This window comes from Macrotis lagotis, chromosome 2, assembly GCF_037893015.1.
Source record: "Macrotis lagotis isolate mMagLag1 chromosome 2, bilby.v1.9.chrom.fasta, whole genome shotgun sequence".
Taxonomy (NCBI): Eukaryota; Metazoa; Chordata; class Mammalia; order Peramelemorphia; family Peramelidae; genus Macrotis; species Macrotis lagotis.
The window spans coordinates 163177746-163204051 of record NC_133659.1 but is presented as its reverse complement, the minus strand read 5'-3'; the positions used below and the strand labels follow the sequence as shown (position 1 = coordinate 163204051).

The 26306-nt window shown below is 41.0% G+C and overlaps 1 protein-coding gene across 3 annotated transcripts in view; it reads right to left on the bottom strand.

Moving 5' to 3' along the window:
• The window catches only part of IQGAP3 (IQ motif containing GTPase activating protein 3), a 69356-nt gene extending 44575 nt beyond the window's left edge, over nucleotides 1–24781 (bottom strand). For 2 of the 3 annotated variants that reach the window (XM_074223204.1, XM_074223205.1), the window contains exons 1-8: nucleotides 24671–24781; nucleotides 21768–21855; nucleotides 5622–5778; nucleotides 5042–5119; nucleotides 3695–3771; nucleotides 3140–3207; nucleotides 1261–1374; nucleotides 789–967 (exon numbers count right to left, since the gene is read on the bottom strand). In XM_074223204.1, the coding sequence (XP_074079305.1) occupies nucleotides 789–967; nucleotides 1261–1374; nucleotides 3140–3207; nucleotides 3695–3771; nucleotides 5042–5119; nucleotides 5622–5778; nucleotides 21768–21855; nucleotides 24671–24707 (798 nt within the window). In that variant the 5' untranslated portion in view covers nucleotides 24708–24781. Of the gene's footprint in view, nucleotides 1–788; nucleotides 968–1260; nucleotides 1375–3139; nucleotides 3208–3694; nucleotides 3772–5041; nucleotides 5120–5621; nucleotides 5779–21767; nucleotides 21856–24670 lie in introns of those variants that run through there. The other variant, XM_074223206.1, reaches the window with a different exon arrangement.
• Between the last annotated feature and the right edge of the window lie 1525 nt (nucleotides 24782–26306).

Here is a 26306-nt window from a genome sequence, read left to right as displayed (position 1 = left end):
GAGCCCTAAATACTAAATCTTCATCCCCTTCTTAGATTCCTACTCTGAGGAAATGAGGTAGCAAAGGGGGAGCCTTGGAGTTCAAATCCAGTCTCAGACACTATGTGTCCTTGGACTAGTCACTTTACTACATTCTGCCTCAGTTTCTTCAATTGTAATATGGGGATAATAACAGCATCTATCTCCCAAGGATTAAATGAAATAATATTTGTAAAGCTCTTGGCCATAGTACACACTTTTTAAATGCTTATTCTCTTCCTTTTTAGTTCAATTCAAAAATTTTCCAATATCTATTATAAACTGAGTACTATGCTAAGTTATAACAAATTTTTAATATAACTGACATATTTTAAAATTTGCAAACTATTTTACATACAGTATCTCATTTGAGTTTCCCAATGGGGGAGAGAGGTACTGCTGCATATATTCTCCTATTTTTACAGAAAAAGAAACTGAGGCTCAAGTATAAGTATATTGCCTATGGTCATATGGCAAATGTCAGAAATAGAATTTGAACACAAATACTGCAATCAGTCCACTATGCCAGAGTAACCCTCTTCTAGCTCTTCCCATTGCTCTGCTATCACCCCTATCCCGTGTCCCTGAACCACCCAGATAACATTTCTTGAACTCTTCTAGCTTAGAATAACAGAGCACTTTCTTTCGTAAAGCAGGAAAGATTCCCTACTTCATTTCAGACTGTAAGGCTTTGAGATGGAGTTAAGGAGCTTTTCCCCAGGTCAGTCAACCCAACAAATGGGAGCTCAAGCCCCAGAACTTCTCTTTACCCAGTTCCTGGAATTAGTCATTTTTTCCATCTTCACTTGGGCAAGCAGCTCCTGGTAAACGGCAGCCAAGGGTTCCCGGAGATTCCCCAACATGGCATTGGGGTTCTTCAGTGCAGCAAAAGTATTTTCCACTACCCCTCTCTCCACCGCTTCATTGATGGCAAGGACAGCTGCATGGACTAGAAAGCAGAGAGGAAGGGTATTGGAGTAGGAAGAGAAATGAGACAATGAAAACAAGATCAAGGGAGCAGAAGCAAACTTCAGGTTGAAATCAACCATGGTTGACTTTAATTCTAATCCATACTGAACATCGTAACTTCCTCCAGGACTCATACACTAGCCAAGCTAGAAGGCCACCTGGAGGTGAGAGATGAGAAGAACCTCTCTTTTTGGGATGTGTTTTCTACCCTCTAACCTGGAGTTTCCCCCTCTTCCAAAGCCTCTCTTCTGGCAGAGTTCAGCTGCTACCTACCAGAAGCCTCATCCACAGAGAGTTCACTAGCCAGGATGCCCCCGATCTTGCTGAATGCTGGCAGCTGCAGTCCATACTTGGCCAGCTCTGAGGTCATGTTGTTAAGCTCTTCCTCTGCAAAAACATCATAGATAAATTCATAGCACTAAAAATCTCAGAGCATCAGCCCCTCCTGCCACATACCCTGGTCTATTCTTCCCTTCCTAATCAAAGTCTTGGACAGACATCCCCACTCTTTGTTTCCATTTTTTTTCAACTCTTACTTCTCAATCCCTAGTAATCTGGTTTCTAAAGTTACTCTGCAATCAAGACTAACCTCCCAAGGTTATCAGTCATCTTTAACTGCTGAATAGGATGGCTTTTTGCCATTCATCTTGACTTTTTCATAGGTTTTGATGTTGTCACACATGTGCTCCCTCCTTCTAGATACTCTTGGGCCTTCTAGATACTCTTTCCCAGGGATCAGTCCAGGGCCCCCTTTTCTCTTTTCACATTCTTTGTAATCTCAACAGGTCCCATGAGTTGAATTATGTTATCAGAGATGACTCCCAAACCTATATAGTCAGCCCCACCTCTCACCTGCTGGGCATCTCCACCTCAAACTCAGCACATCTCCTTTCTCCCTCCCATCCTTCTTTTATTTCCATTTAGCACATCACCTTCTCAGTCATCCAGATTCACAAACTCAGTTATCCATGGTCTTTTCCTTCTCCCTTGTTACCTATATCAATCAGTTGCTTCTCCCCCTACAGCTTCTTTCTAATTTACTACCCTTCTCTCCACTCACATGACCACTCCCTGGTTCAGGTCCCCATCACCTCTCATTACACTACTGCTGTTGTTTAATCACTTCAGGCATGTCTGCTTCTCCATGATCCCATTTGGGGTTTTCTTCACAAAGATATTGAAGTGGTCTGCCACTTCCTTCTCCAGCTCATTTTACAAATGAGGAAACTGAGGCAAACAGAATTTAATGACTTGGCCAAGCTGACACAGTTATTAAGTGTCAGTTATTAAGTGAGGCCAGATTTGAACTCACAAAGAGGAATTTTTCTGATTCCAAGCCCAGTGCTCTATCCATTGGACTGCCCAGATGCCTCCTGAATAATTGTTCTAATTGATTTCCCTGCTTCTCATTTCTCCTGTTTCCAATCAACTTCCATATTCCTTCCAAATGAAGATTCCTAAAACACAGTACCATGTGGCTCTGCTTAAAAATCATCAGTAACTCATCTTGAATCTGGAATAAAACCCAAATTCTTCAACCTGCCATCTGAAATTTCGTGACACTGTGCTTCTCTTAATTTTCTAGGCTTACAAGACAGCTAGGTAGTGCAGTGGATAGAGCACCAGATCTGGAGTCAGGAGGTCCTAAGTTCAAATCCAGTCTCAGACATTTAATAACTGCCTAGCTGTGACCTTGGGCGAGTCACTTAATCCCATTGCCTTTAAAAAAATTTTTTTCTAGGCTTACTTCATAATGTTTCCCTTCCTGTTCTCTCCATTCCAGCCTAACTGGCCCACTAACTTTTCCTCAAATTTGACATTCACCAGTTCCTCACTTCTGCAATGTATTACTATCCTCAGACCTGTCTCCTAGAGTCTTTAACTTCTCCCAAGGCCTACATCAGCTGCTTATGTAAAATATCTGTTGATTCTACCTGGTATTATTCTCTCTCTTGTCTCAAATTATCTTATATTTACTGATCTGTATAGATACTATTATGCAATTCTTCCAGTATCCCTTAAGGTCACTGAGGACACGGATCATTTAGTTGTTATCTTTGCATTGCCAGTGCTGCACAGATAAATGGAACTTTAAAAAAAAATGCTGGCTTAATTAAAATGAATTGCTGAGTAGAAAAGGAAGTGAACTTACCTGTAAATTTTACTTTACCGTACAGGTCGTGGATCTGAGGTGCCAGTCCCAATCGGAAGAGGAAGAGACTGGGGAAAAACAGAAGACAAAATTGTAAAGGAAACTTCCTTTACATCATCATATGAAACTATGTGACCTCAGGCTCCCATCATGCTTTTTTGAAAGAGGGCTACAGAGAAAGTTTGGAATGTTTTCCAAGAAATGTGATCAAGAAATTCAAGGAATATCTCTCCATCTGGAATAAGGCGCATTAAATATTTATCCATTCATACAAGGGTTATCCTACCTGAAGGTCCTGGCTCAGATCCCACTCCTGTGAGAGTTCTACTCTCCAAACACAAACCAGGGACATCTCCATCTCAAACTCTACTCACAGTTATATCTCCACATCTACTCACTCACACAGCATTGCACACATACTCAGCTATACAGCTCTAGGCTCTCTCATCTCTGGCAGTTTTCCTTCTGGTCCTTCTTCCAATACCCTGATGTAATATCAGCTGTAAGGGATATTCTGTTGTATCAAGGAACCTAGGTGATAGGAAGTTTGCTCACCTCAGGGCATGGATACAGTAGACCACCCGTGGCATGTTCTTCTTGTCATAGATGTCTGTAGTCTCAGGAAGAAAGGTCTGTAGGAGGAGCCAAATTATTAATGCAAGAAGTAGCCTAGTAGATGCACCCAAGTCTGAGGAAGGAAGAAACTCAGGGTACCATTTTTTAACCTTTGTAAATATGGGTGGCATTTGGAGAAGTAGTATGTCATAGTGGATAGAAAGTTGGTTTCAGAGTCAAGACCTGGGTTCAAGTCCTGCCTTTGGTACATACTGGTTGTATGGCCCTAAATAAATTATTTCACCTCTCTAGGGAAACTTCAAGTCTATAGGTTGCAGCGGTAGCTAGGTGATGCACACTATAAAGGGTGCTGATCCTGGAGTCAGGAGGACCTGATTTCAAATTCAGCCTTAAGCATTTACTGGCTGTGTGATTGTGGGCAACAATGTCTCCAAATAAAAGAAAAAGACTATAGGCTGCAGAGAATATAAACAATCTGCATTGAGAGAGGGAGTTTTCTCATTTGCGAATCCTTTATGGGAAATCACAGTGGGTATAACCAGTTTCAATGACCCAGGTTTATCTATGGCCCAATTGCCCCCATTTCTAATCCCTACTAGGTGGGGAGAAGAGTGAAAGTCAATATTGTTATAAATTCATGCCACAATAAGGGGTAAATATATGAGACAATGGTAAATTTACACAATAAGATTCTAACATACTCCTAAAGTAGGAGAAAGAGAGGGAAATGTACATTATTTTGGCAGCTAAAAGTCTAATTTTTTCTATTGTTTCTGACAGTTTTTGAAAGAAGTTTCACTATAAATTATCAGTGCCAGAATCTGGATTTTTTATACTGTCTTTTTTTCTGAAAATATACATGTCATATATATAAAGATAATTAGATAGAGATCACAGTCATCAAGTGTTTACACTATGCCAGATACCATTCTATTCATAGACGGCCTTAAGGTTTGCAAAGTATTTTATATACTATATATACAGAAAAGTGTTTTATATACATACATATATAAATGCATATAGATATACATATATATGTATATAAACGCAGAAAAATCTCTCTTATTGCACAGATCCTTACAACTCCTATGGACTCAGAAGGGAAGTGTAGAGGGGAATTTTCTTTCTGATACAGTTAGAGAAGGGGGTGTGTGTGGCCTGTGTGAAGTCTTATCCATTTCAAGGCTATCAGCTTCAGCTGGTTAGGAACATGGGAGCCATGGGGCAAAGGAGCTGATGGGAGACAAAGATGTGGTGCAGAGGACCAGGAAGGAGTGAGTAACAGGTCCTGATTCCAATGTGCATTATAAACAGGACCAATGTTACCTTTGGTAGACCAATGTGAGACGCTGCAGTCAGCCAGAAGTTGATGTTATCAGTGTGACGGAAATGTAGCCCAGTTGCCTAAAGAGGAAGAAAAGAAAAGTCAGTCCCTACATAGTTCTGAGAACCCCTTATGGAGAGAGACTGTGCAGAGCACTTGTGGGGAGATCCTGTGGGAGGATGCTATCTGCTGAGGAGACAGGTCACTGTCCCAGGCCATAGACAGACCCTGAACTTAAGAAGGGAAGATGATACAGCGGGATAAAGATCTAGACACCAGCACTGGGGGAGGACAGGCCGGCAGGGGTGTGGGGTGTGGCTACAAATTAAGATAGAAAAGAAAGGGCAGATGGAAAGTAGCACCAGGGTTATCTTAGATAAGAGTAACAGTTTATGCAATGATTTAGTGGTCAGGGGCCATTTAATTTCTTAAATCTGTTGTATAAATATCCCCAGCATCTGAAAGAAGTACAATTTACTCTTTAGGAAGCCCCACTATGATCAGAAGAGGAAGATGACCCAGAACAAACTCCTTTCATAGGCATAAGGAAGGGAACAAGGGAAGAAAACTGGGCCCCCTCACCTTATACCGCAATTGCTCCAAGTCATAGATTTTTCTGAAGGGAACCACATCAGGAGCAAAATAGTGTCCTAATTTGGCCAAAATAACCCCATTTCGAAGGCTCTCCTCCAGCTCCACCGGAGAAGGCAACTCTTCCTTCAGACAGGCCTCCATCCAACTGAGGGCAAAGTCAAAGGAGTAAGTAGGTTGTAGCCCCTCCAGTTAGACTCCCAAGGGGTACATTCACAATGAAGTAAATTTGGAGCATTTGAATCTTGCTCCCTGAACCCCAGGTTCTCTGGTCTCTAGATCAGAATGCCTCCTCCCCTTACTTAACAGTCTCTCTTTTTTACTCTCTTTCTGTCCCCTATCTGTTCTCAGCCTACCTTCTCTCAATTTGCCCCCACACACCTGGAATCCTAGAATTACAGATTAAGAGCTGGGAGAAATCTTCTAGTGGAATGAAACATGCCAGACACCATATGGGAGCTTGGCTAGAACACATGCTACACCAGCAGTGGGCTTTGGAAGCACCCATAGTTTTTTGAGCTCTCAGCTCAGAGACAACAACAGAAAAATTATACAGGACTCCTTGATGGCCCAAAGTGTAGTACTTGGTGCTATCTGGAGACTCTGTTTGCCTGTACACAGTTCAGAGTTGTGGTTCCAGCATGGAGGAGAGTGCTTCTGATCAGGTCACAAGGGGCCTGAGCAGGGACCATGGTCACAGTTGGACCATGAAGAGCAGAGGCCCTTCCTGTATAAACACCAGAGTGTAGAACAAATAGTGGTGACCACATCTCTCGCTGAATCACACTAAACTGAAAGTACTGAAAACTTGTAGACCCTCAGAACCAGTTCTGAAAACAACAGCACAAAAAAGACTGGGTGGGGCACAGCCAAGATGATGGTATGAGAACAGCCTTTCCTAGGACCTGTCTCCAAAATATTTCAAAAACCTTAAAATTATGACTTTTAACTAAATTTTCAAGAGACAGAACCCACAGAAAGATCCAGTGAGGCAGCTCAAAGTAATCTGGAAGATTGTAGGAAGGCTCTATTCCATGGGGTTGGGGGGGGGCGCAACACAGCCAGGATCACCATGCTGGAGTGAAGGAGTTCCAGCCCTCTGGGAATAGCTGGCAGGTGCCTGAATCCCTGGGAGCACCCGCCCTGGCAACTAAAGCTGTTTCCTGAAGCTGCCAACCCAGGGAACACCAAACACAACTTGGAAGATCAGTAGGGAAAACTAGGCCAGAGCAAGCATGAAGCCCAGGTCAGCATGGCCCTCCTCAGTGCAGCCACAGTTCTCAATGTAGTCCAGACCCCAGGAAATAGAAGCAGGCCCACAGATCTGACCAGTAGGGAGCTGCCCTGCAGCTCCTTACAGAATGCTCAGTCCATGGAAGGTAAGGGGATGGAAGGAGACTGTCAAGGTCTCTCCTCTGTCCCTGGGACAGGATTGTGGTACTTTGACAATATTCAGTCTGGGGTCACAGTCTGGGTCCCCCTATTACCATAGAGCTGGGACCCTCCTCACAGCTTCAGAGCAGAGGGATGTGCTTGTAGTCATCCACAGACTAGAGCACAGGCAGGAGAGCAGCCAGAGTCTTTTATAAGACCTTGAAGGAACTGAGGTTCTTGCAGGGGTGTTCCAATAATATTCCAATAATAAAATAAAATAAAATAAAATAAAAATTCCAATAATATTCAAAAGCTCAGAAAGCACTCCAAAACAGGCCAGGGAAGTGAGTAAACAGAAAAAAGGAACTTGACCATAGACAATTACTTTGGTTCCATGGAGGATCAAAACCCACACTCAGAAGATGAGAAAGTCCAAGCTTCTGTTATCAAAGAAAAATATCCAAGAAAAATAAGAGTTAAGCTCAAACTATGACAGAACTCAAAAAAGATTTTGAAAATCAAGTAAGAGGTAGAAAAAAATTGGGAAGAGAAATGAGAGAGATGCAGGAAAAACATGAAAACCACATCAGCAGCTTGGTGAAGGAGTTCCAAAAAAATGCTGAAGAAAACAATATGTTAAAAACCAGTTTAGGTCAAATGGAAAGAGCAGTTCAAAAACTTAATGAAGAGAAGAGAAAAGCAGAATTGGCCAGATGGAAAAGGAGGTAAGAAAGCTCTCTAAGGGAAAAAACATCCTTCAAATGTAGAATGGAGCTAAAGAAAACTAATAACTTTGCGAGGAATCAAGACACAATAAAACAATATCAAAAGAATGAAAAACTAAAAGAAAATGTGAAATATCTCACTGAAAAAACAACTGACCTGGAAAACAGATCCAGAAGAGACAATTTAAATTTTTTTTGGGCTGCCTGAGGGTCATGATCAGGAAAAGAGCCTTGATTTCATTTTTAAAGAATTTCTCCAGGAAAATTGCCCTTGATAGGGGTGGCTAGGTGGTGCAGTGGATATAGCACCCACCTTGGAATCAGGAGTACCTGAATTCAAATCTGGACTAGACAATAACTACCTAGCTGTGTGGCCTTGGGCAAGCAGCTTAATCCCATTGCCTTGCAAAAACCTAAAAAACAAAATTGCCCTTGATGTCCTAGAAGCAGAGGGCAAAATAGAAATTGAGAGAATCCATTGATCTCCTCCTAAGATAAAAAAAAAAAACAACAACCCCTAGGAATATTATAGCCAAGTTCCAGAACTCCTAAGTCAAAAAGAAAATATTACAAGCAGCCAGATGGAAACAATTCAGATATCATGGAGCTACAGTCAGGATTACACAGGACTCAGCAGCATCCACATTAAGGGCTCATAAGGCTTGGAATATAATATTCTGGGAAGGCAAAAGAGCTTGGAATGCAACCAAGAATCAACTACCCAGCAAAACTGAACATCCTCTTATGGGGGAAAAGATGGACTTTCAGTGAAACAGGGGAATTTCAAATGTTCCTGTTGAAATGACCAGAGCTGAACAGAAAGTTTGATCTTCAAGTACAGGACTCAGGTGAAGCACAGAGAGGGAGGATGAGAAGGGTAAATTATGAGGGATTTAATAATGAAGATGATACTGATAATATTCATATCCCTTCTCATTTATTAGAGCAGTTAGACAAGGCACAGAAGGAACTGAATTTGAAAGTATAATATATTGTAAAAATGGAATCAACAAGTGAAAAGGAAATGTACTGAGAGAAAGGGAAAGGAGAGGTAGGGCAGACTAAGATATTTCATGTAAAAGAGTCAAGAAAAAACTTTTGCAATGGTGTGGAGGGGGGAAGGTAAGGGGAAATGAGAGAACCTTCATTCTGAACAGAAATGGCTCAGAGAGGAAACAACATATATATGTAATAGGGTATAGAAATCTAGAAGAATGAATGGGGGAAGGGGAGGAGGGACTATGAGAGAGGATAGTCAGGTATAACACATTTTCTTTTTTTACTTTTTACAAGGAGGTAGGATTGAATGACTTGTCCAGGACCACAGTGCTTGGTGATTGCTGGATCTCTGGGGTGGGATGTAGGCTTGTCCTGGCCCCATGGTTGGCGCTCTCTGTCTCCAGGAGAGATAACAAATTATTGATCTACCTGAAAATCATGATCAGAAAAAGAGCCTGGACAATATCTTTCAGGAAACTATCATGGAAAACTGCCCTAATATACTAGAATAAGAAGATAAAATAGTCCTTAAAAGAATCCATCAATCACTCCCAGAAAGAGAACTCAAAATAAAAACTCCAAGGAATATTGTAGCCGATTTTCAGATTTCTCAGCTAAAGAGAAAATACTGCTAGCAATCAAAAAGAAGCAATAGAATTATGCAGGATTTATCAGTTTTAACATTAAAGGTTTGGAGAGCCAACCGAGAATCAACTACCCTGAGAAATTCAGAATTTTCTTTCAGGGGGAAAAGATGGCCATTCAACAAAATAGAGAACTTTCAAACTTGCCAGATAAAAAGACCAGAACTGAACAGAAAATTTGATCTTCAAACACAAGACTCAAAAGATGCAAAAGGGGCGGCTAGGTGGCATAGTGGATAAAGCACCGGCCTTAGAGTCAGGAGTACCTGGGTTCAAATCCGGTCTCAGACACTTAATAATTACCTAGCTGTGTGGCCTTGGGCAAGCCACTTAACCCCATCTGCCTTGGAGAAAAAAACCTAAAAAAAAAGATACATAAAAAGGTAAATATGTTTCTTTCATTGTTAGTTAACTTCCTTGAAAGAAACATATTTAGACAAAGGGTGTGAAAAGAATTTGACTGTGATGTGAGCAAACTTTTAGCTCTTGAATGATTTTACTTTATATGATACTTTAGCGCTTAGAAGATTGTAATTCTATATAGGGTACTTGGAAAGAGGGAAAGGTATTTGGAAATAATTGATTATAATTTGATGATGTTTATAGCTCATGAGAATTGTATTTCTTTCTTTCATTTTTTTAAACTGACATTTTATTTTATTTTTCCAGTTACCTGTTTGGGTAGTTTTTCAACATTCTTCTATTTGTAAATTTAGAAGTTAGACATTTTTCTACCACTCTCCCTTCCCTCCCCTCTCCCCTCAGCAGCTAACAGTTTGGTAAAAGTTGTACATATATACTTGTGTTTAACATTTACATATTAGTCATTTTGTGTAAGAGAAATTAGGGCTAAAGGAAAAAGAAAGTTATGAGATAGGAAGGAAAAACATAAGAGAAGCTTTTAAAAAGAGAAAATATTGGGCAGCTAGGAGGTGCAGTGAATAGAGCACCAGCCCTGGAGTCAGGAGGATCTGATTTCAAATCCAGCTTCAGACACTTTACCTAGCTGTGTGACCTTGGGTAAGTCACTTAACCTCATTGCAAAAGAAAAAAGAAAGAAAGAAACCATGAGTAGTTGAACTTTAGAGAAGCATGGAAAGAATAGGGAAGAAGGGACTGATAAAAGGGAAGACAAAAGTTAAAGGTAAAGTAAAAGTGAAAAAGAAATGTAAAAGGAGAAAGGAAGAAGGAAGGGAAAAGGGTTAATTCAAGAGGCAGCAATCAGAAGCAAAGCATTGGTCTGGAGGGAAAGGAAAGAGAAAAATATAAAAAGAGAACATAAAGGAAACAGTAATCATAACTGTGAATGTGAAAAGGATGTTTTTCATTCTTTTGCATGGTTTTATTTTTCTTTGGTTCTAATTCCTCTTTCACAACATGACCAATATGGAAATACGTTAAACATGAGGGTACATGTACAACTTTTACCAGATTGTTCACCACTGTGTGTGTGTGGGTGAGGGGGGTGGTAGAAAAGTGTAGAACTCATAAATTTGCAAATGGATGAATGTTGAAAACCACCTTTGCTGAAATTAGAAAAATTAAATTAAATTTAAAAAAATATATATCACCTTAAAAACTAGAATTGGTCTAATGGTAAGAGACACAAAAATTCACTAAGAAAAGAACTCCTTAAAAAGTAGAATTGATCAAATTAAAAAAGAGACACAAAAATAAATTCCTTAAAAATTAGAATTGCGGGGCGGCTAGGTGGCACAGTAGATAGACAACAGGCCCTGGAGTCAGGAGTACCGGAGTTCAAATCCGGCCTCAGACACTTAACAATTACCTAGCTGTGTGGCCTTGGGAAAGCCACTTAACCCCATTGCCTTGCAAAAACCTAAAAAAAAAATAGAATTGGGCATGTGGTTGTAATGACTCCAAAAGACTTCAAGAAAAAATTTGGGTGGCTAAGGTGGCGCAGTGGATAGAGCACGGCCCCTGGAGTCAGGAGTACCTGAGTTCAACTCCAGCCTCAAACACTTTACCTAGAAGTGTGGCCTTGGGCAAGCCACTTAACCCCATTGCCTTGCAAAAAAAAAAAGTGAGATATGACAATGGAAAAATAATTGACCTGGAGAAGAGATTGAAGAGAGATAATTTGAGAATTATTGTACTACCTGAAAGTTGTGATTAAAAAAAGAATCTAGACATCATCTTACAAGGAATTATCAATTATCAAGGAAAATTGCTGATATCTTAGGTCCAGAGAGTAAAGTTGAAATTAAATTAAAAGAATTCTTAAATTGAAATTCAATTAAAAATTAATTGAAAAATGTTGGGGGGGGCGGAGCCAAGATGGCAACAAGAAGGGATCGAGTCTTAGGCGCTCTCTGATAAAACTTGAAACTAAGGACTCTAACTAAACTTTCAAAAGACAGAACCCACAAAGGGACCCAGTGAGGCAGTTCTCCGACTCAAGGTAACCTGGAAAAGAGCAGAAAGGCTCTGCTCCCCGGGGTCGTAGGGGCAGCCCACCGGAGGGGTGGCCCACCGGAGCAAAAGAACATCAGCCTCCCAGAGGCAGCCCCAGGGCGCTGGGAGCCGCTGAGCCACGGGGGAGTCTCCTGAGCTGCACCCCGGGGAGCACCCGACACAAAGTGGGGGAACAGCAGGGGACCTCTACCAGGCAGCCCAGAACTAGAAACAGAAGTGGGTGGAGCCCGAAAGCAGGAGCCCCCAGGGCATGAGCCCATTGAGCTGAGGGAGGGGAGTGAAGAGAGACTGCTGAGCTCTGTCCTCTGCCCCTGGAACAGGACTCTGGGGCTCTGACCACATTCGGATCCTGATCCCAGTCTAGGCCCCCCATAGAACAACAGGGACCCCCCCACCTCGCCCCGTGGCAGAGGAAGGTGCTTATGGTCATTCACAGACCAGGAGGGAGGACAGAGCCTCACACACTGAGACCCTTGTGGGAGTGTCCCAAAAGCTCAGGAAGAACCCCCAAAAATAGGCTTAGGCTGGGAAAATGAGCAAGCAAAGAAACAAGAGGAAGACCATTGAGAAATATTTTGCAAATGAGCCCAAGAAGGATCAAAATACTCAGTCTGAAGATAAGGAAGCACAAGCTCCTGCATCTACAGACTCCAAGAAAAACAGAAATTGGGCTCAGACTATGACAGAGCTCAAAAAAGACTTTGAAAATCAAATGAGGGAGCTGGAAGAAAAACTGGGAAAAGAAAGGAGAGAGATGCAGGAAAAACATGAAAATGAAGTCAGCAGCTTAGTCAAGGAAATCCAAAAAATGCTGAAGAAAATAGCATGTTAAAAAACAGCTTAAGTCAAATGGATAAAACAGTTCAAAAAGTTATTGAGAAGAATGCTTTAAAAAGCAAAATTGGCCAGATGGAAAAAGAGATAAGAAAACTCTCTGAGGAGAACAAATCCTTCAGACAAAGAACAGAATTCAGTGAGATTGATGAATTTACCAGAAATCAGGAATCAATACTTCAAAACCAAAAAAATGAAAAATTAGAAGAAAATGTGAAATATTTCAATGAAAAAACAACTGATATGGAAAACAGACTTAGGAAAGATAATTTAGAAATTATTGGAATACCTGAAAGTCATGATCAGGAAAAGAGCCTTGACATCATTTTCAAAGAATTACTACAGGAAAATTGCCCTGATGTTCTAGAAGCAGAGGGCAAAATAGAAATGGAGAGAATCCACCCATCCCCCCGAGAAAGAGATCCCAAAAACCCAGCCCCCAGGAATATTATAGCCAAGTTCCAGAACTCCCAAGTCAAAGAGAAAATATTACAAGCAGCCAGAAGGACACAGTTCAAATATCGTGGAGCTGCAGTCAGGATCACACAGGACTTAGCAGCAACTACATTGGAAGCTCATAGGGCTTGGAATACAATATACCGGAAGGCAAAAGAGCTTAGAATGCAGCCAAGAATGAACTACCCAGCAAGGCTGAATGTCCTCTTCCAGGGAAAAAGATGGACTTTCAATGAACCAGGGGAATTTCAAATGTTCCTTTTGGAATGGCCAGAGCTGAACAGAAGGTTTGATCTTCAGATATAGTACTCAGGTGAAGCATGGAGACTGGAGGAGAGGGGGGAAATATGAGGGACTTAATGAGGATGAACTGCATGTATAGAAAAATGATGTTGATAATATTCATATGAACCTTCTCAGTTAATAGAGCAGGTAGAGAGGGAGCTTTTATAGTTGAAGCACAGGAGAAACCTGAATTCGAAGATAAAATATGGTGTAAAAATGGAGTCAATAGGAAAAAAAGGGAAATGAAATGGGAGAAAGAAAAAGGAGAGGGGGAATAGTCCAAGATATTTCACATAATAAGATTTTTTTTTTATTACAATGAGTTATTGCAATGATATGGAAGGGGGGAGGCAAGGGGGAATGAGGGAACCTTTGCTCTCATCAGAGATGGCTAGGAGAGGAAACAGCAAATATACTCAATGGGGGGGAGCAGAGGGAAAGGGTGGGGATGTGAATATAGGAGGAGAGGATGGACCATGGGGGGAGAGTGGTCAGATATAACACATTTTCTTTTTTACTTCTTGCAAGGGGCTGGGATTGGATGGCCTGTCCAGGACCGTAGGGCCAGGTGGATTCTGGGCCTAAGGGGTGGTATGGGGGCTCAGGGCTTCTTGGCCCCAGGACCAGGGATCTGTCTGCTGCGCCACTCAGCGACCCTACAGCAGAGTCAGAGTGAAAGGAGAGAGAAAATATAGTACATGGTAGTGGAGACATAAGAAAGGAGGGAGTTGCGATCAGCAATGGCAACATTGGAAAAATATGGAAGTAACTTTTGCGAAGGACTTACCATAAAGAATGTGATCCACCCATGACAGAGTTGTTGGTGTTGGAACAAAGACTCAAGCACATTTTTTGTTATTATTATTTGGGGGAGGGTGCAGGGCAAGTGGGGCTGGGTGGCCTGCCTGGGGCCACATAGCAGGGTGATCTTTGGGTGCCTGGGGTCGGATTTGGACCCAGGTGCTCCTGACTCAAGGGCCAATGCTCTGTCTGCCACCCAGCCACCCCTACTATTATTACTATTTTATTTTATTTTGGGTCTTTTTTTTTCTTCTTTTTGGTTTTTGCAGGGCAGTGGGGATCAGGTGGCTTGCATGTCACATGGCTGGGTGATTATTGGGTTTACGAGGCTGGATATGGACTCAGGTGCTCGTGGCTCCAGGGCTGGTGCTTCATCCATTGTGCCATCTGGCCAAACCTACAATTATTACTATTATTTTTTTTAATTTTAATTTTTTTTCTCTCCCCTTTACTTTTTTCACCCAAGCAAGTCTATCTATATTCATGGGGGGAGGGGTATTTTGTTTACTTGAAAACAAGAATATTTTAGTAATGTAAAAAAAACCATTTGTACAAAATGAGAATAAAAAATAAATTAAAAAAAAAAAGAAATAATACATCAAAATTGCCCTAAGATCCTAGAAGCAGGGGGGGTAAAATAGAAACTGAGAGAATTCATTAGTCACTTCCTGAAAGAGATCCCAAAAGAAAAACCTCTAGGAATATTATAGCCAAATTCCAAAATCCCCAAATCAAAGAGAAAATTCTAAAAGTTGCCAGAAACAAACAATTCAACTACTGAGGCTCCATAGCCAGCATTTCACAGGATCTGGCAGCATCTACATTAAGGGCTCTTAGGGACTAGAATATGATAATCCAGAAGGCAAAAGATCTTGGTTTACAACCAACAATCAACTACCCAGCAAAACTGAACATCTTTCAGGGGAAAAGATGGACTTTCAATGAAATAAGGGACTTTCAAATTTTCCTATTGAAACAACCAGAGCTGAACAGAAAGTTTGATCTCCAAGTACAGGACTCTGGTGAACCATAGAGGGTGGGTAGAAGAGAAGGACTAACTATGAGGAATTTAATGATATTGAACTGTTTGTATTCCTGCATGGGAAGAAGATATTGATAACTCATATGGACTTTCTCATTTATAAGAGCTGTTAGAAGGAGTAAATATAGATAGGACATAGGAAAGAGCGAAATATAATGGTATAATATAGTAAAAAGATGGAGTCAATGGGTGATAAAGGAAAATACTGGGAGGAAGGGAAAGGAGATGAAGACGAAAAAGCTAAGAAATTTCACATAAGAGTCAAGAAAAAGCTTTTTCAATAGAGTGGAAAGAGGGAAGGCAAGGGGGAATAAGTGAACCTTCATTCTCATCAGAAATGGCTCAGAGAGGAAATAACACACACACACTTAATAGGGGTGAAGAAATCTATCTTACCCTAGAGAAAAATGAGAAGGGATGGAATAAAGGGGAATAGGAGGAGGGAAGGGGAGAATAGATGATAGAAGAGAGGGAAGATCGAGGGAAAGGGTACTCTGATACAACACACTTTTGGACAGGGCTGGGATGAAAGGAGAGAGAATAGAATAAATGAGAGTGGGGAGGAAGAGTAGAGGTATAGAGTAGAGGAATAGTGTGGGAAGAATATTGAAGCAACTTCTCTGGTGGACTTTTTTTTTTTTAATGTTTTTGCAAGGCAAACTGGGTTAAGTGGCTTGCCCAAGGCCACACAGCTAGGTAATTATTAAGTGTCTGAGACTGGATTTGAACCCAGCTACTCCTGACTCCAGGGCCAGTGCTTTATCCACTACGCCACCTAGCCACCCCTCTGGTGGACTTATGATAAAGAAAGCAACTCACCTCAGAGACAGGACCATTGGAATCTAAACACAGACTGAAGTACATTTTTTTTCCTCTCTCTATTCTTGAGGTTCCTCATCTTTTTTTGGCGGGGCAAGGTATGTTTACTCTTATAACATATTCAATTTCAATCAATGTATAGCATGGAAACAATGTAAAGACTATCAGATGGCCTTCTGTGGGGGTGGGGAAAAATTGTAAAATTCAAAACCTTAAGGGACAGCTAGGTGGCATAGTGGATAAAGCACTAGCTCTGGAGTCAGGAGTACCTGGGTTCAAATATGACCTCAGACACTTAATAACTACCTAGCTGTGTGGCCTTGGGCAAGCCACTTAACCCCATTTGCCTTGCAAAAACATAAAAAAAAAAAGACAAAACCTTACAAAAAATGATAGGTAGGTACTACTATTGTATATAATTGGAAAACAAATAAAATGTTAAAAAAATGTTAAAAAAAAAAAGAAAATAACAACTTAAAAACCAGTTTAGATCAAATGGAAAAAGCGGTCCAAAAGATCAATGAGAAGAATGCCTTAAAAAGCAGAACTGACCAGATGAAAAAGGAGATAAGAAAGCTCTCTGAAGAAAATAATTCCTCCAAATGTAGAATGAAGCTAAGAGAAGTTGATGACTGTGAGAAATCAAGAAATAAAATAAAACCAAAAGAATGAAAAATTACAAGAAAATGTGAACTATTTCTTTGGAAAAACAACTGACCTGGAAAACAGATCCTGTAGAGATAATTTAAAAATTATTGGGCTACCTGAAAGTCATGACCAAGAAAAGAGCCTAGATTTCATTTTTTAAGAAATTCTCCAGGAAAGTTGCCCTGATATCTTAGAAGAAGCAGAGGGTAAAATAGAAATTAAGGGAATCCACCAATCACCTCCTGAGATCCCAAAATAAAAACTCAGGAACAATACAACCAAATTCCATAAGTCCCAAGTCAAGGAGAAAATATTATAAGAATTCAGATAGAAACAATTCAAATATCATGGAGCTACAGTCAGGATTACAAAAGATTTAGCAGCCTCTACATTAAGGGTTTATAGGGCTTGGAATGATATTCTGGAAGGCAAAATAGCTTGAAAATCAAATGCACAGCAAAACTGAACATCCAGGGGTGACTAGGTGGCGCAGTGGATAGAGTACTGGCCCTGGAGTCAGGAGTAGCTGAGTTCAAATCTAGCCTCACACTTAATAATGGGCAAGCCATTTAACCCTATTTGCCTTGCAAAAACCTAAAAAAAACAAAAACAAAAACCTGAACATTCTCTTTCAGGGGAAAAGATGGATATTCAATGAAACAGGGGACATTCAAACTTTCCTGTTGAAATAACCAGAGCTGAACAGAAAATTTGATCTTCAAGTACAGGACTCAGGTGAAGAATAGAGGGGGGATGGGAAGGGCAAACTATGAGGGATTTAATGATATTGAACTGCTTGTATTCCTGCATAGGAAAATGATACTGAAAACTCACATGAACCTTCTCATTTATAAGAGCAGTTAGAATGGACATATATAGACAAGGCACAGGAGCAAGCTGAATATGAAGGGATAGTATATTATAACGATGGAGCTAATGGACAAGAAAGGAATGTACTGGGAGAAAGGGAAAGAAGAGGTAGATGGGATAAGTTATTTCACATAAAAAAGGCAAGAAAAAGTTTTTTCAATGGAGTGGAAGGGGGGAAACTAAGGGGGATTAAGTGAATCTTCATTCTCATGAGAAGTGGCTCAGAGAGGAAATAACATACGTATTCAATAGGGTATAGGAATCTATGTTACCCTAGAGGAAAAATGCATAGGAAAGGGATGGATGGGGGAAAGGGGGCAGGGGGAAGGGGGATATAGGTGATAGAAGAGAGGGAAGATCATGGGAGAGGGTAGTTAGATACAACAAAGAAGGACAGGTTGAAAGGAGAGAGAGAGAATAGAATAAATGGGTGTGGGGAAGAATAGGATGTAGAGAAATACAACTAGCAATAGCAACTGTGGGGAAAAAAAATATTGAAGCAATTTGTTTGATGGACTTGGATAAAGAATGCAAGTCATCCCAAAGACAGAGCTGATGGTATCTGAATACAAACGTAAGCACACCTTTTTTTCCTCTGATTTTCTTTTTCTTGAGGCTTCTCTATCTTTGGTGGGGGAGAGGGAGGGGTTATGTTTACCTTTACAACAAGACTATTGTAGTAATGTGAAAGAAAAATAATCAATACTTCCTAAAAAAAAATACTATATATAATATAACCACAGGTCAAAAGAGAAATGGAAAGAATCCACCAATTACTGCCTTGAAAGAGATTCTAAAATAAAACCTCCCAGAAACATCAGAGTCAAATTCAAGAGCTCACAGATTAAGGAAAAACACTATAAACAGCCAAAATGATAATTCAGAATTACAGGATTTGACAGCTTCCACATTAAAGAACAGGAATATGAGACACTACAAGGCAAAGGGGTTAGGATAACAACCAAGACTCCCCTACCCAGCAAAATGGGGAAAAAGTGAGCATTTAATAAAACTGAGAACTTTCAAGAATTCTTAATTAAAAGACCAGAATTCCAAATACAAGACTCAAATGAAGCATAAAAAAGGTAAAAACATAAACAAGGAAGAGAAAATATAAGAAATTCAACAAGGTTAAACTATTTATATTTCTATGTGGTAAGATAATATTTGTAACTTAACTTTATTACCATAAGAACAATTAGAAGGAGTATATAAAGACAGAGGATATGGATATAAAATGACTTTGATGGGATAATATCCCAAAAAACAAAATAAGGGGTAAGAAAGAAAATTGTACCGGAAGGAGGGAGGAGACTGAATGGGATAAATTATCCCACATAAAAGAGCATGAAAGAGGTATTATAATGGAGTTGAAAGTAGGGAATGGGAGTGATGGATGCAGACAAAAGTTAAATCTCACTCTAATCAAAATTGGCTCAAAGATGGAATAATATACACACTTGGGCATAGAAATCCATCTTACCTATAATGAAGTAAAAGGACAGGGATAATAGAAGAGAGGAGGTGGGGTTGATAAAGGGAAGGTGGTGATCAGAAGTGAAATACTTCTGAGGAATGAAAAGGTGGGGGTAAGAGAGACAGGGAAATAAACAAGGGAAAAATATCAAGAAGGAAAAAACACGATTAGTTTTAACTACAAATATGAATGAAATGAATTCACCCATAAAAATGGAAGTGAATAGCAAAATGGATTAAAAAACAGACTCCTTACTATGTGTTGTATACAAGACATCTGAAGCACAGAGATACACAAAGGGTCAAGGTAAGGGGCTAGAGAAGAATATATTATGCTTCAGCTAAAGCAAAGAAAGCAGGGGAAGCAATCATAATCTCAGACAAAGCAAAAATAGATCTAATTAAAAGATATTTGAAAATTATATCTTGCTGAAAGGTACCATAAACAATGAAGTCATACTTCAATAACAATACTGACATCATATGCTATACATCAATACTAATCATATATGTACCAAATGATAGAGAATATAAATTTTTGAAGAAATGTAATGAGTTACAGGAGAATACAGATAATAAAACTATAGTGGGCAGGGGGAACCTCAACCTTTCCCTCTTAGAGCTAAATAAATTTAATACAAAAGTAAACAAGATAGAAGTTAAAGAAGTGAATAAAATTTTGGAAAAGTTAGATATGATAGATCTATGAAGAAAACTGAATGGGAATAGAAATGAATAAAGCTTTTCACAGCAGTACATGGCACTGATACAAAAATTGACTATATATTAGGACATAAAAACTCAGAACCAAATGTAGAAAAGCAGACATAGTAAATGCATCCTTTTCAGATCATAATGCAATAAAAATCATAGTAAAGGACCACAGAAAGATTAAAAATTGATTGGAAATTAAATAATCTAATCCTAAAAATAAGTGGGTCAAAGAATCATATAAACAACAATTTCATTAAAAAAATGACAACAATGAGACAACCTACCAAAATTTATGAGATGTAACCAAAGCAGTATTTATAGAAAAATTTATATCTCTAATTGCTAATATCAATATAACAGAGGAAAAACAGATCCTTACCTGTAAATGGGAATAAAACAGGGACAGCTTAGTGGGGCAGTGGATAGAACACTAGCCCTAGAGTCAGGAGGACCTGAGTTCAAATTTGGCCTCAAACACTTAATAATTGCCTCGCTGTGTGACCTTGGGCAAGTCACTTAACCCTATTGCCTTAAATAAATAAATTTTTAAAAAATAAAATAAAGAGTACTGTGAGCTTGAGAAAATCATCTCCTGAGCCAGAGTTCCTGAGATTAAAAACCAGTAATGACATCTTCAGTGTAAGTGTCTCTTGCAACTGTGGAAAACCTGCCCTCAGAGAACAGGGAAGATGACCCAATCAAGTCCCTTTTAGCAGTGAAGAGAAAGGGAGGGAACAAGCCCTTCCTAACTCAAAGCTACTGTGAGAAACAACTGAAATGACAAATGGGAAAGTATAAAATCTAAAATGGTGTATGAGTGGAAAGACATGAATTTATATTTCTGGACTTGTGCTCTTATTGAACCCCTTCACAAGGCCACTTTTTACAGATCTAGTCCTTATCCCTAACCCTATTTAAAATAAAAGATTAGGAGAAAGGGGTTTTATGAAATCACAGACTCTTGGGAGGGCAACTGATTCAATACATCCTTGAACAAGAATTTCCTTTTCAATATCTCCAACAAGTGGTCATTCTGCCAGTCATTCAGATTTTGTTGAAGGCTTACTACCTAGAAAATAGAATGCCAGACCTAGAGTCAGGAAGATCCAAGTTCAAATTCATTCTCAGATATTTCCTAGTTATATGCAAGTCACTTAACCTCTTCCTCAGTTTTCCCAACTGTAAAAACCTTCTAAGATTGTGAGGATCAAATGAGATAATTGCAAAGTATTATATAAGCACTAGTTATTATTATTACCATTACTTTCTCAGGCAGTCTATTCCAGTTTTGTATTTATAAACCTTATCAAACCAAAATCTACCTGTCCCTCAAAGAACTGCTCTCAGTTCTGCCCTTTGGAGCCGAGCAAAGTAAGACTAATTTCCTTTCACATGGCAAATCTTTAAAGGCTGAAAGACAGATTTCAGGTCCCCTAAATCTCATCTTCAATTCTGTCCTGTCTATTGAAGGATGCCAGGGAAGTCTCTAAAATGGAAAGAGAAATGAGTCAAGACCATGACCACTGAATAACACCTCTTCTCTAGCCTGCCCTGGAGGAGCACCTCTGTGTGTGTGTGTGTGTGTGTGTGTGTGTGTGTGTGTGTGTGTGTGTGTGTGTGTGTGTGTGTGTGTGTTTGTTTGCAAGGCACTGGGGTTAAATGTCTTGCCCAAGGTTACACAGCTATGTCTAAGTATTAAGTGTCTGAGGCTGAATTCGAACTCAAGTTCTTCAGACTCCAGAGCCAGTGCTCTATCCACAGAACCACTTAGCTGCCCCCAAGGTACCTCCTCCTGACACCTTGAAAATTCCATTGACCCCATGGATTTCCCTTTCTCACTCCCCATTCAAATTTTAGTTTCCCCACTCACACTTAACATCAGCTTGCCTACCTTCCCTCATCCCTTATCTCCCTCTAGCTACCTTCCCCTCATCCCATGACCTCCCCCTCATCCTATGACTTCCCCAACCCACCTTCCCTCATCCTTTGGCCTCCTCTGTCCACCCTGACTCACCGTTTGGCCTCCTCCAGGCGGCAGAGATATTGATAGGCAACATTCTGCCGCCTCTGCTCATCCATCTCCTCTGCAGTGAGGCGTTCATCTAGAAGGGGGAAAGCATGACAGCAGATCAAAATGGTGCTAGGATGCCTGATTCCTATCCTTTACTGTGTTCCTCAGATATTATCCCTCCCCATCTGAAAATCTGAAACAGTTTCCACTTGAAATTCACCTATTCAGTCACAGTTCCCTAGACTGGAGTTCTCCTAGGTCAACTTCTATTCTCTATACAGATGGGAAAAAATACTTTGTCAGGCCCAATGCTCTCTACCCCTTTAGACTTAAGAGAGGCCATTTCCCTTTGTCCTTCTCTTGACTTTCCAATTATTATTGTTTCCTTCTCTACTTTTAGGTTTGTTTTGTTTTTTGCAAGGCAGTGGGGTTAAGTGGCTTGCCCAAGGCCACACAGCTAGGTAATTATTAAGTGTCTAAGGCTGGATTTGAACCGAGGGCCAGTGCTCTATCCAATGTGCCACTTAGCAGACCCTCCTTCTCTACTTTTTCCAGTCTCCTCCTTTAGGAACCCTTCTCAGACTCTTCCTTCCAACCTGCCACTCTCTTCCAGTCTACCTTCCTATTCCCATTCCTCCTCCACCCTCCAGAAGGGATTCCTACAGCTCTGATAATCTGAATCCTTAGCTCCCTTTCTATCTAATTTTCTATTTAAGTAAGAGTTCCCCAAGAATCTACTTCTGGCTCTTTCTTCAAAGGTCAGAGCAAAGAGGGTAAATGATATTTGCTTTTGCTAAAGCTAGATGACCATATCAGGTATATATATCTACTATAATTAGATTAAATGCCCTCTAAGGTTACTTCTAAATTCAGTTTAAAAAATTAATCAAATTCCTTATATCTTCAGAGTGCAATGAAAGACCCTGGTATCCAAAGATTAGAAAAAAAAATCCACATTTATCAAGCATCTTCTATTTGCTAGGCATTGTGTTAGGGATAGAAAAATTTTTAAAAAATCAGTTTCTGCCCTCAAAGGGTTTATGTCCTATAGGAAGGAAATAACTTATTCATATCTACACTAAATTACATACAAGTAAATCCAAAGTAATTTTTCTGGGGAAATCAAAAAAGTTTTCATGTAGGAGGTGGAGCAGGAGCTCAAGAAGGTCTCAGAGGGGATCAGAACAAGAGGTGGGGAAGTGTTGGTGTTGTCCTGTGAGTGACTGACTGTGAGTTAGGATTAAGAAGGGATGGGGCAGGGGGAGGAAAGAGAATATTGAATCTGTTAGGGAACTGTCAGTGAAAAGGCACAAAGAATGAAGATAGAGGAACATATATGGCCAATTTAGCTGGTCTGAAGAGTGTGTGAAGAAGAACGATGTATGGAGTCAGACTGAATGGATTTGGCTTCAAATGCCAAGTGAAAATTTGTATTTAATCTTGGAGGTAATAACAGTTGATTGGGGAGATGAATGATAAGGTCAAACATGTCATTTAGGAATGTCCTTTGGAAAATTATGGAGAAAACTTAAGGAGACAACCCTGTCAGCTGGAAGGGTTCAGGAAAGGTTTCACGGAGGAGGGGAGCACCTAAGCTGAGCATGGACAGAAGAGAAAGATTTTGACAGAGATGAGTTGAGTGCATTTTATTTGACACAGGAAATACATACTATAATTGTACTCTAAGATTCTACCATATTATGGGGCTGCTAGGTGGTGCAGTGGATAGAGCACCGGCCCTGGAGTCAGGAGTCCCTGAGTTCAAATCCAGCCTCAGACACTTAATAATTATGTAGCTGTGTGGCCTTGAGCAAGCCACTTAACCCCATTGCCTTGAAAAAACTAAAAAAAAAAAAGATTCTACCATATTATAAATTGAAGATCCAAGCAGTATTCAAAAGAAAAAACTCAAATTGGTCAAAATAGGCAACTACTCACCAAATCTTCATCAATAATCATATTTCTCAAGACCCCTTTGAATCTCTCCCTTTGTCCCGAACCCATTATTCTGAAGCAGCTTCTACTGCCCTAGACACTTACTGCCCTACCTTTAAGCTCCTACCCAAAAGATTCCAAAGAAAAATGAACTCGGCCTACTAAAAGTAGATACAAAGTTCAGTCCATTTATTTTTAACCCAGCACTTAAATTTCTACGGTTCATTATTTTTAGCTGACTGTCAAAACTTCTTTTTGAGGAATTTAATTTAAATTGGCAGACAAGTGAGTTTTTTAAAAATACACTCAGGACCCTATTCCAAATGGCCAGCCAATGGCAAGAAATCTACCAGTTAGTCCAAGGGAGGAGCAAAAAGCACCAGGGTTGGCGGTTAGGCCTGGAAAGTAAACTGCTAAATGACTTCACCCCAGAGGTATGAAGTGGGCACACCTCCCTGTGGGCGGGGGTCTAAGTGCCCCCGGGGGGGCGCTCCTTCTTCCAGACTTCTCAAGTCTGAAGCCCACCCCCACAAGACTCCACTCCCCTTCCTTCTACAGAGTCGTAGACCCTGTTTTGGGGGGATTCCGCCCGCTGAGGGGCGAGGGGGCGCAACGGGGACGCCAGGAGGCCAGACTGCAATCCGGAGTCTGGAGGTTCGGGTCGGGCCCCACCACGCCCCCGGCCTCGCCCTCTCGTAGCATTTTATAAACTTCACTACCCGGGCTGCTTCCCGCCCCGGGCATGCGCAGTTCCCGGCGTCGGCTTCGGGGATCCGCCCCCCCCAGCAGGCCGGCTCCCCATCCAGTCTAACAGAAGAGGAGCCTCCCGGGCTCCTGCAACCCGGCGGGTAAACCCCACCGAATCTACCCCTCGGGTCCGCAGGCCGCGCCTACAGTGGGCGGTTAACAAATGCTTCCGACACCCCCACAATTCGAGACCCCCGTCTCCCCAGTCCTCGTCCGTCACTCACAGGCCGCCCCGCCGGGCCTTGCTCCGCTCCCCGCCATCTTCCTCCTGCTCCAGCTTTAGCTCCGGCCCCGGCTCCTTGCACCGTTCCCGCTGCGGCTCCTGATCTCAGGTTTGAATCTCCCGCCGCCGCCGCCCCTCGCAATCGCAACAATCCGGCCGGGGCGCTTCCGGTCCTCGCCGCGGGGGCTGCTGGGATTTGTAGTTCCCATTCACCTTGGACTCCGCCCGGAGACGAGACAGACTCCCGCATAGTCCCTTTCCTCCCACTTTTCCTCCCCCTCTTCGCGGTAACCCTTATCATTCCCTCTTCTCGCGGTCTCCAGCCCCTCTATAAGCACACCCCCCTGCCAGGTCCCGCCTCCCATCGCCACTCCAGCCCCCTCCTCACCGTACACTCCTGGTCCCTGCACCCCTCACGAAGTACCCTCAGCTCTGTGCTTCCCTTCTGCATCACCCAGGGTTTCACTCTTCATCACAGGACCCGACCTCTGCCTCCTTCCCCATCCCCAAGTGTCTGTCGCTTGATTGATTGACTCTACCTGAAGGACCTTGGGCAAGTCACTCTGCAAGCCTCAGTTTCCTCAACTATTGAGTGAAGAGTTTATTAAATAACCCCAAAGGTCCTCTCCATCTCAAAACCCGAGTGTAGGGTTTATTATATAATTCCAAAGGTCCTTTCCATCTCAAAACCTGAGTGTAGTTTATTATATAATTCCAAAGGACCTTTCCATCCCCAAACCGGAGTGTAGAATTCCCAAAGATCCTTTGCATCTCAAAACCTGAGTGTAGAGTTTATTATATAATTCCAAAGGACCTTTCCATCTCAAAACCTGAGTGTAATTTATTATATAATTCCAAAGGACCTTTCCATCTCAAAACCTGAGTGTAGAGGTTATTATATAATCCCAAAGATCCTTTCTATCTCAAAATCTGAGTGTAGAGTTTATTATAAAATTCCAAAGATCCTTTCCATCTCAAAAGCTATGACTGGTCTGAAGGGATGCAGAGCAGTCAGGAGAACTAGGAAGGTCATCTACACAAAAACTATAATAATGTAAGTCAAAAAAGAATAATAAAATCAATTAAATAGAATATTCAGTCTTGGTCCCAATGATGATGAAATACATCCCCCCTCTTTTCATTGAAAATTTAGGGAATCATCAGTCAATGATAAATAAATTGAGAAACAGCATAGTGAATAGGTAGAGAACCCTCCTCCAGGCTGAAGTCCCATCTCTGATAACATTTACAGTTGTGACTGGAACTTTTCAGTTAAGGCAACTTGCTAAATGACAAAGTACAAAATTTAATTTCTAGAAGGGGTTCCCTTATTGCAGTGAAAATCCAGGTCCAGACTTTCTCATCCCATTGTCCCAGGTACTGTGTGGTTTACATTCTATTATAAGTGTCTGAGGGGCAGCTAGGCAGTGAATAGAGCACCAGCCTTGGAGTCAGGAGTACCTGGGTTCAAATCCAACCTCAGACCCTTAATAATTACCTAGCCTTGTGGCCTTGGACAAGCCACTAAACCCCATTGCCTTGAAAAAAAAAATCTTAAGAAAAAAAATAAGCGTCTGGGAGTGGAGGTCAGGGAAGGAAACTTTGATTCTAGCAAACTGGAATACTGGGAAGAGAGC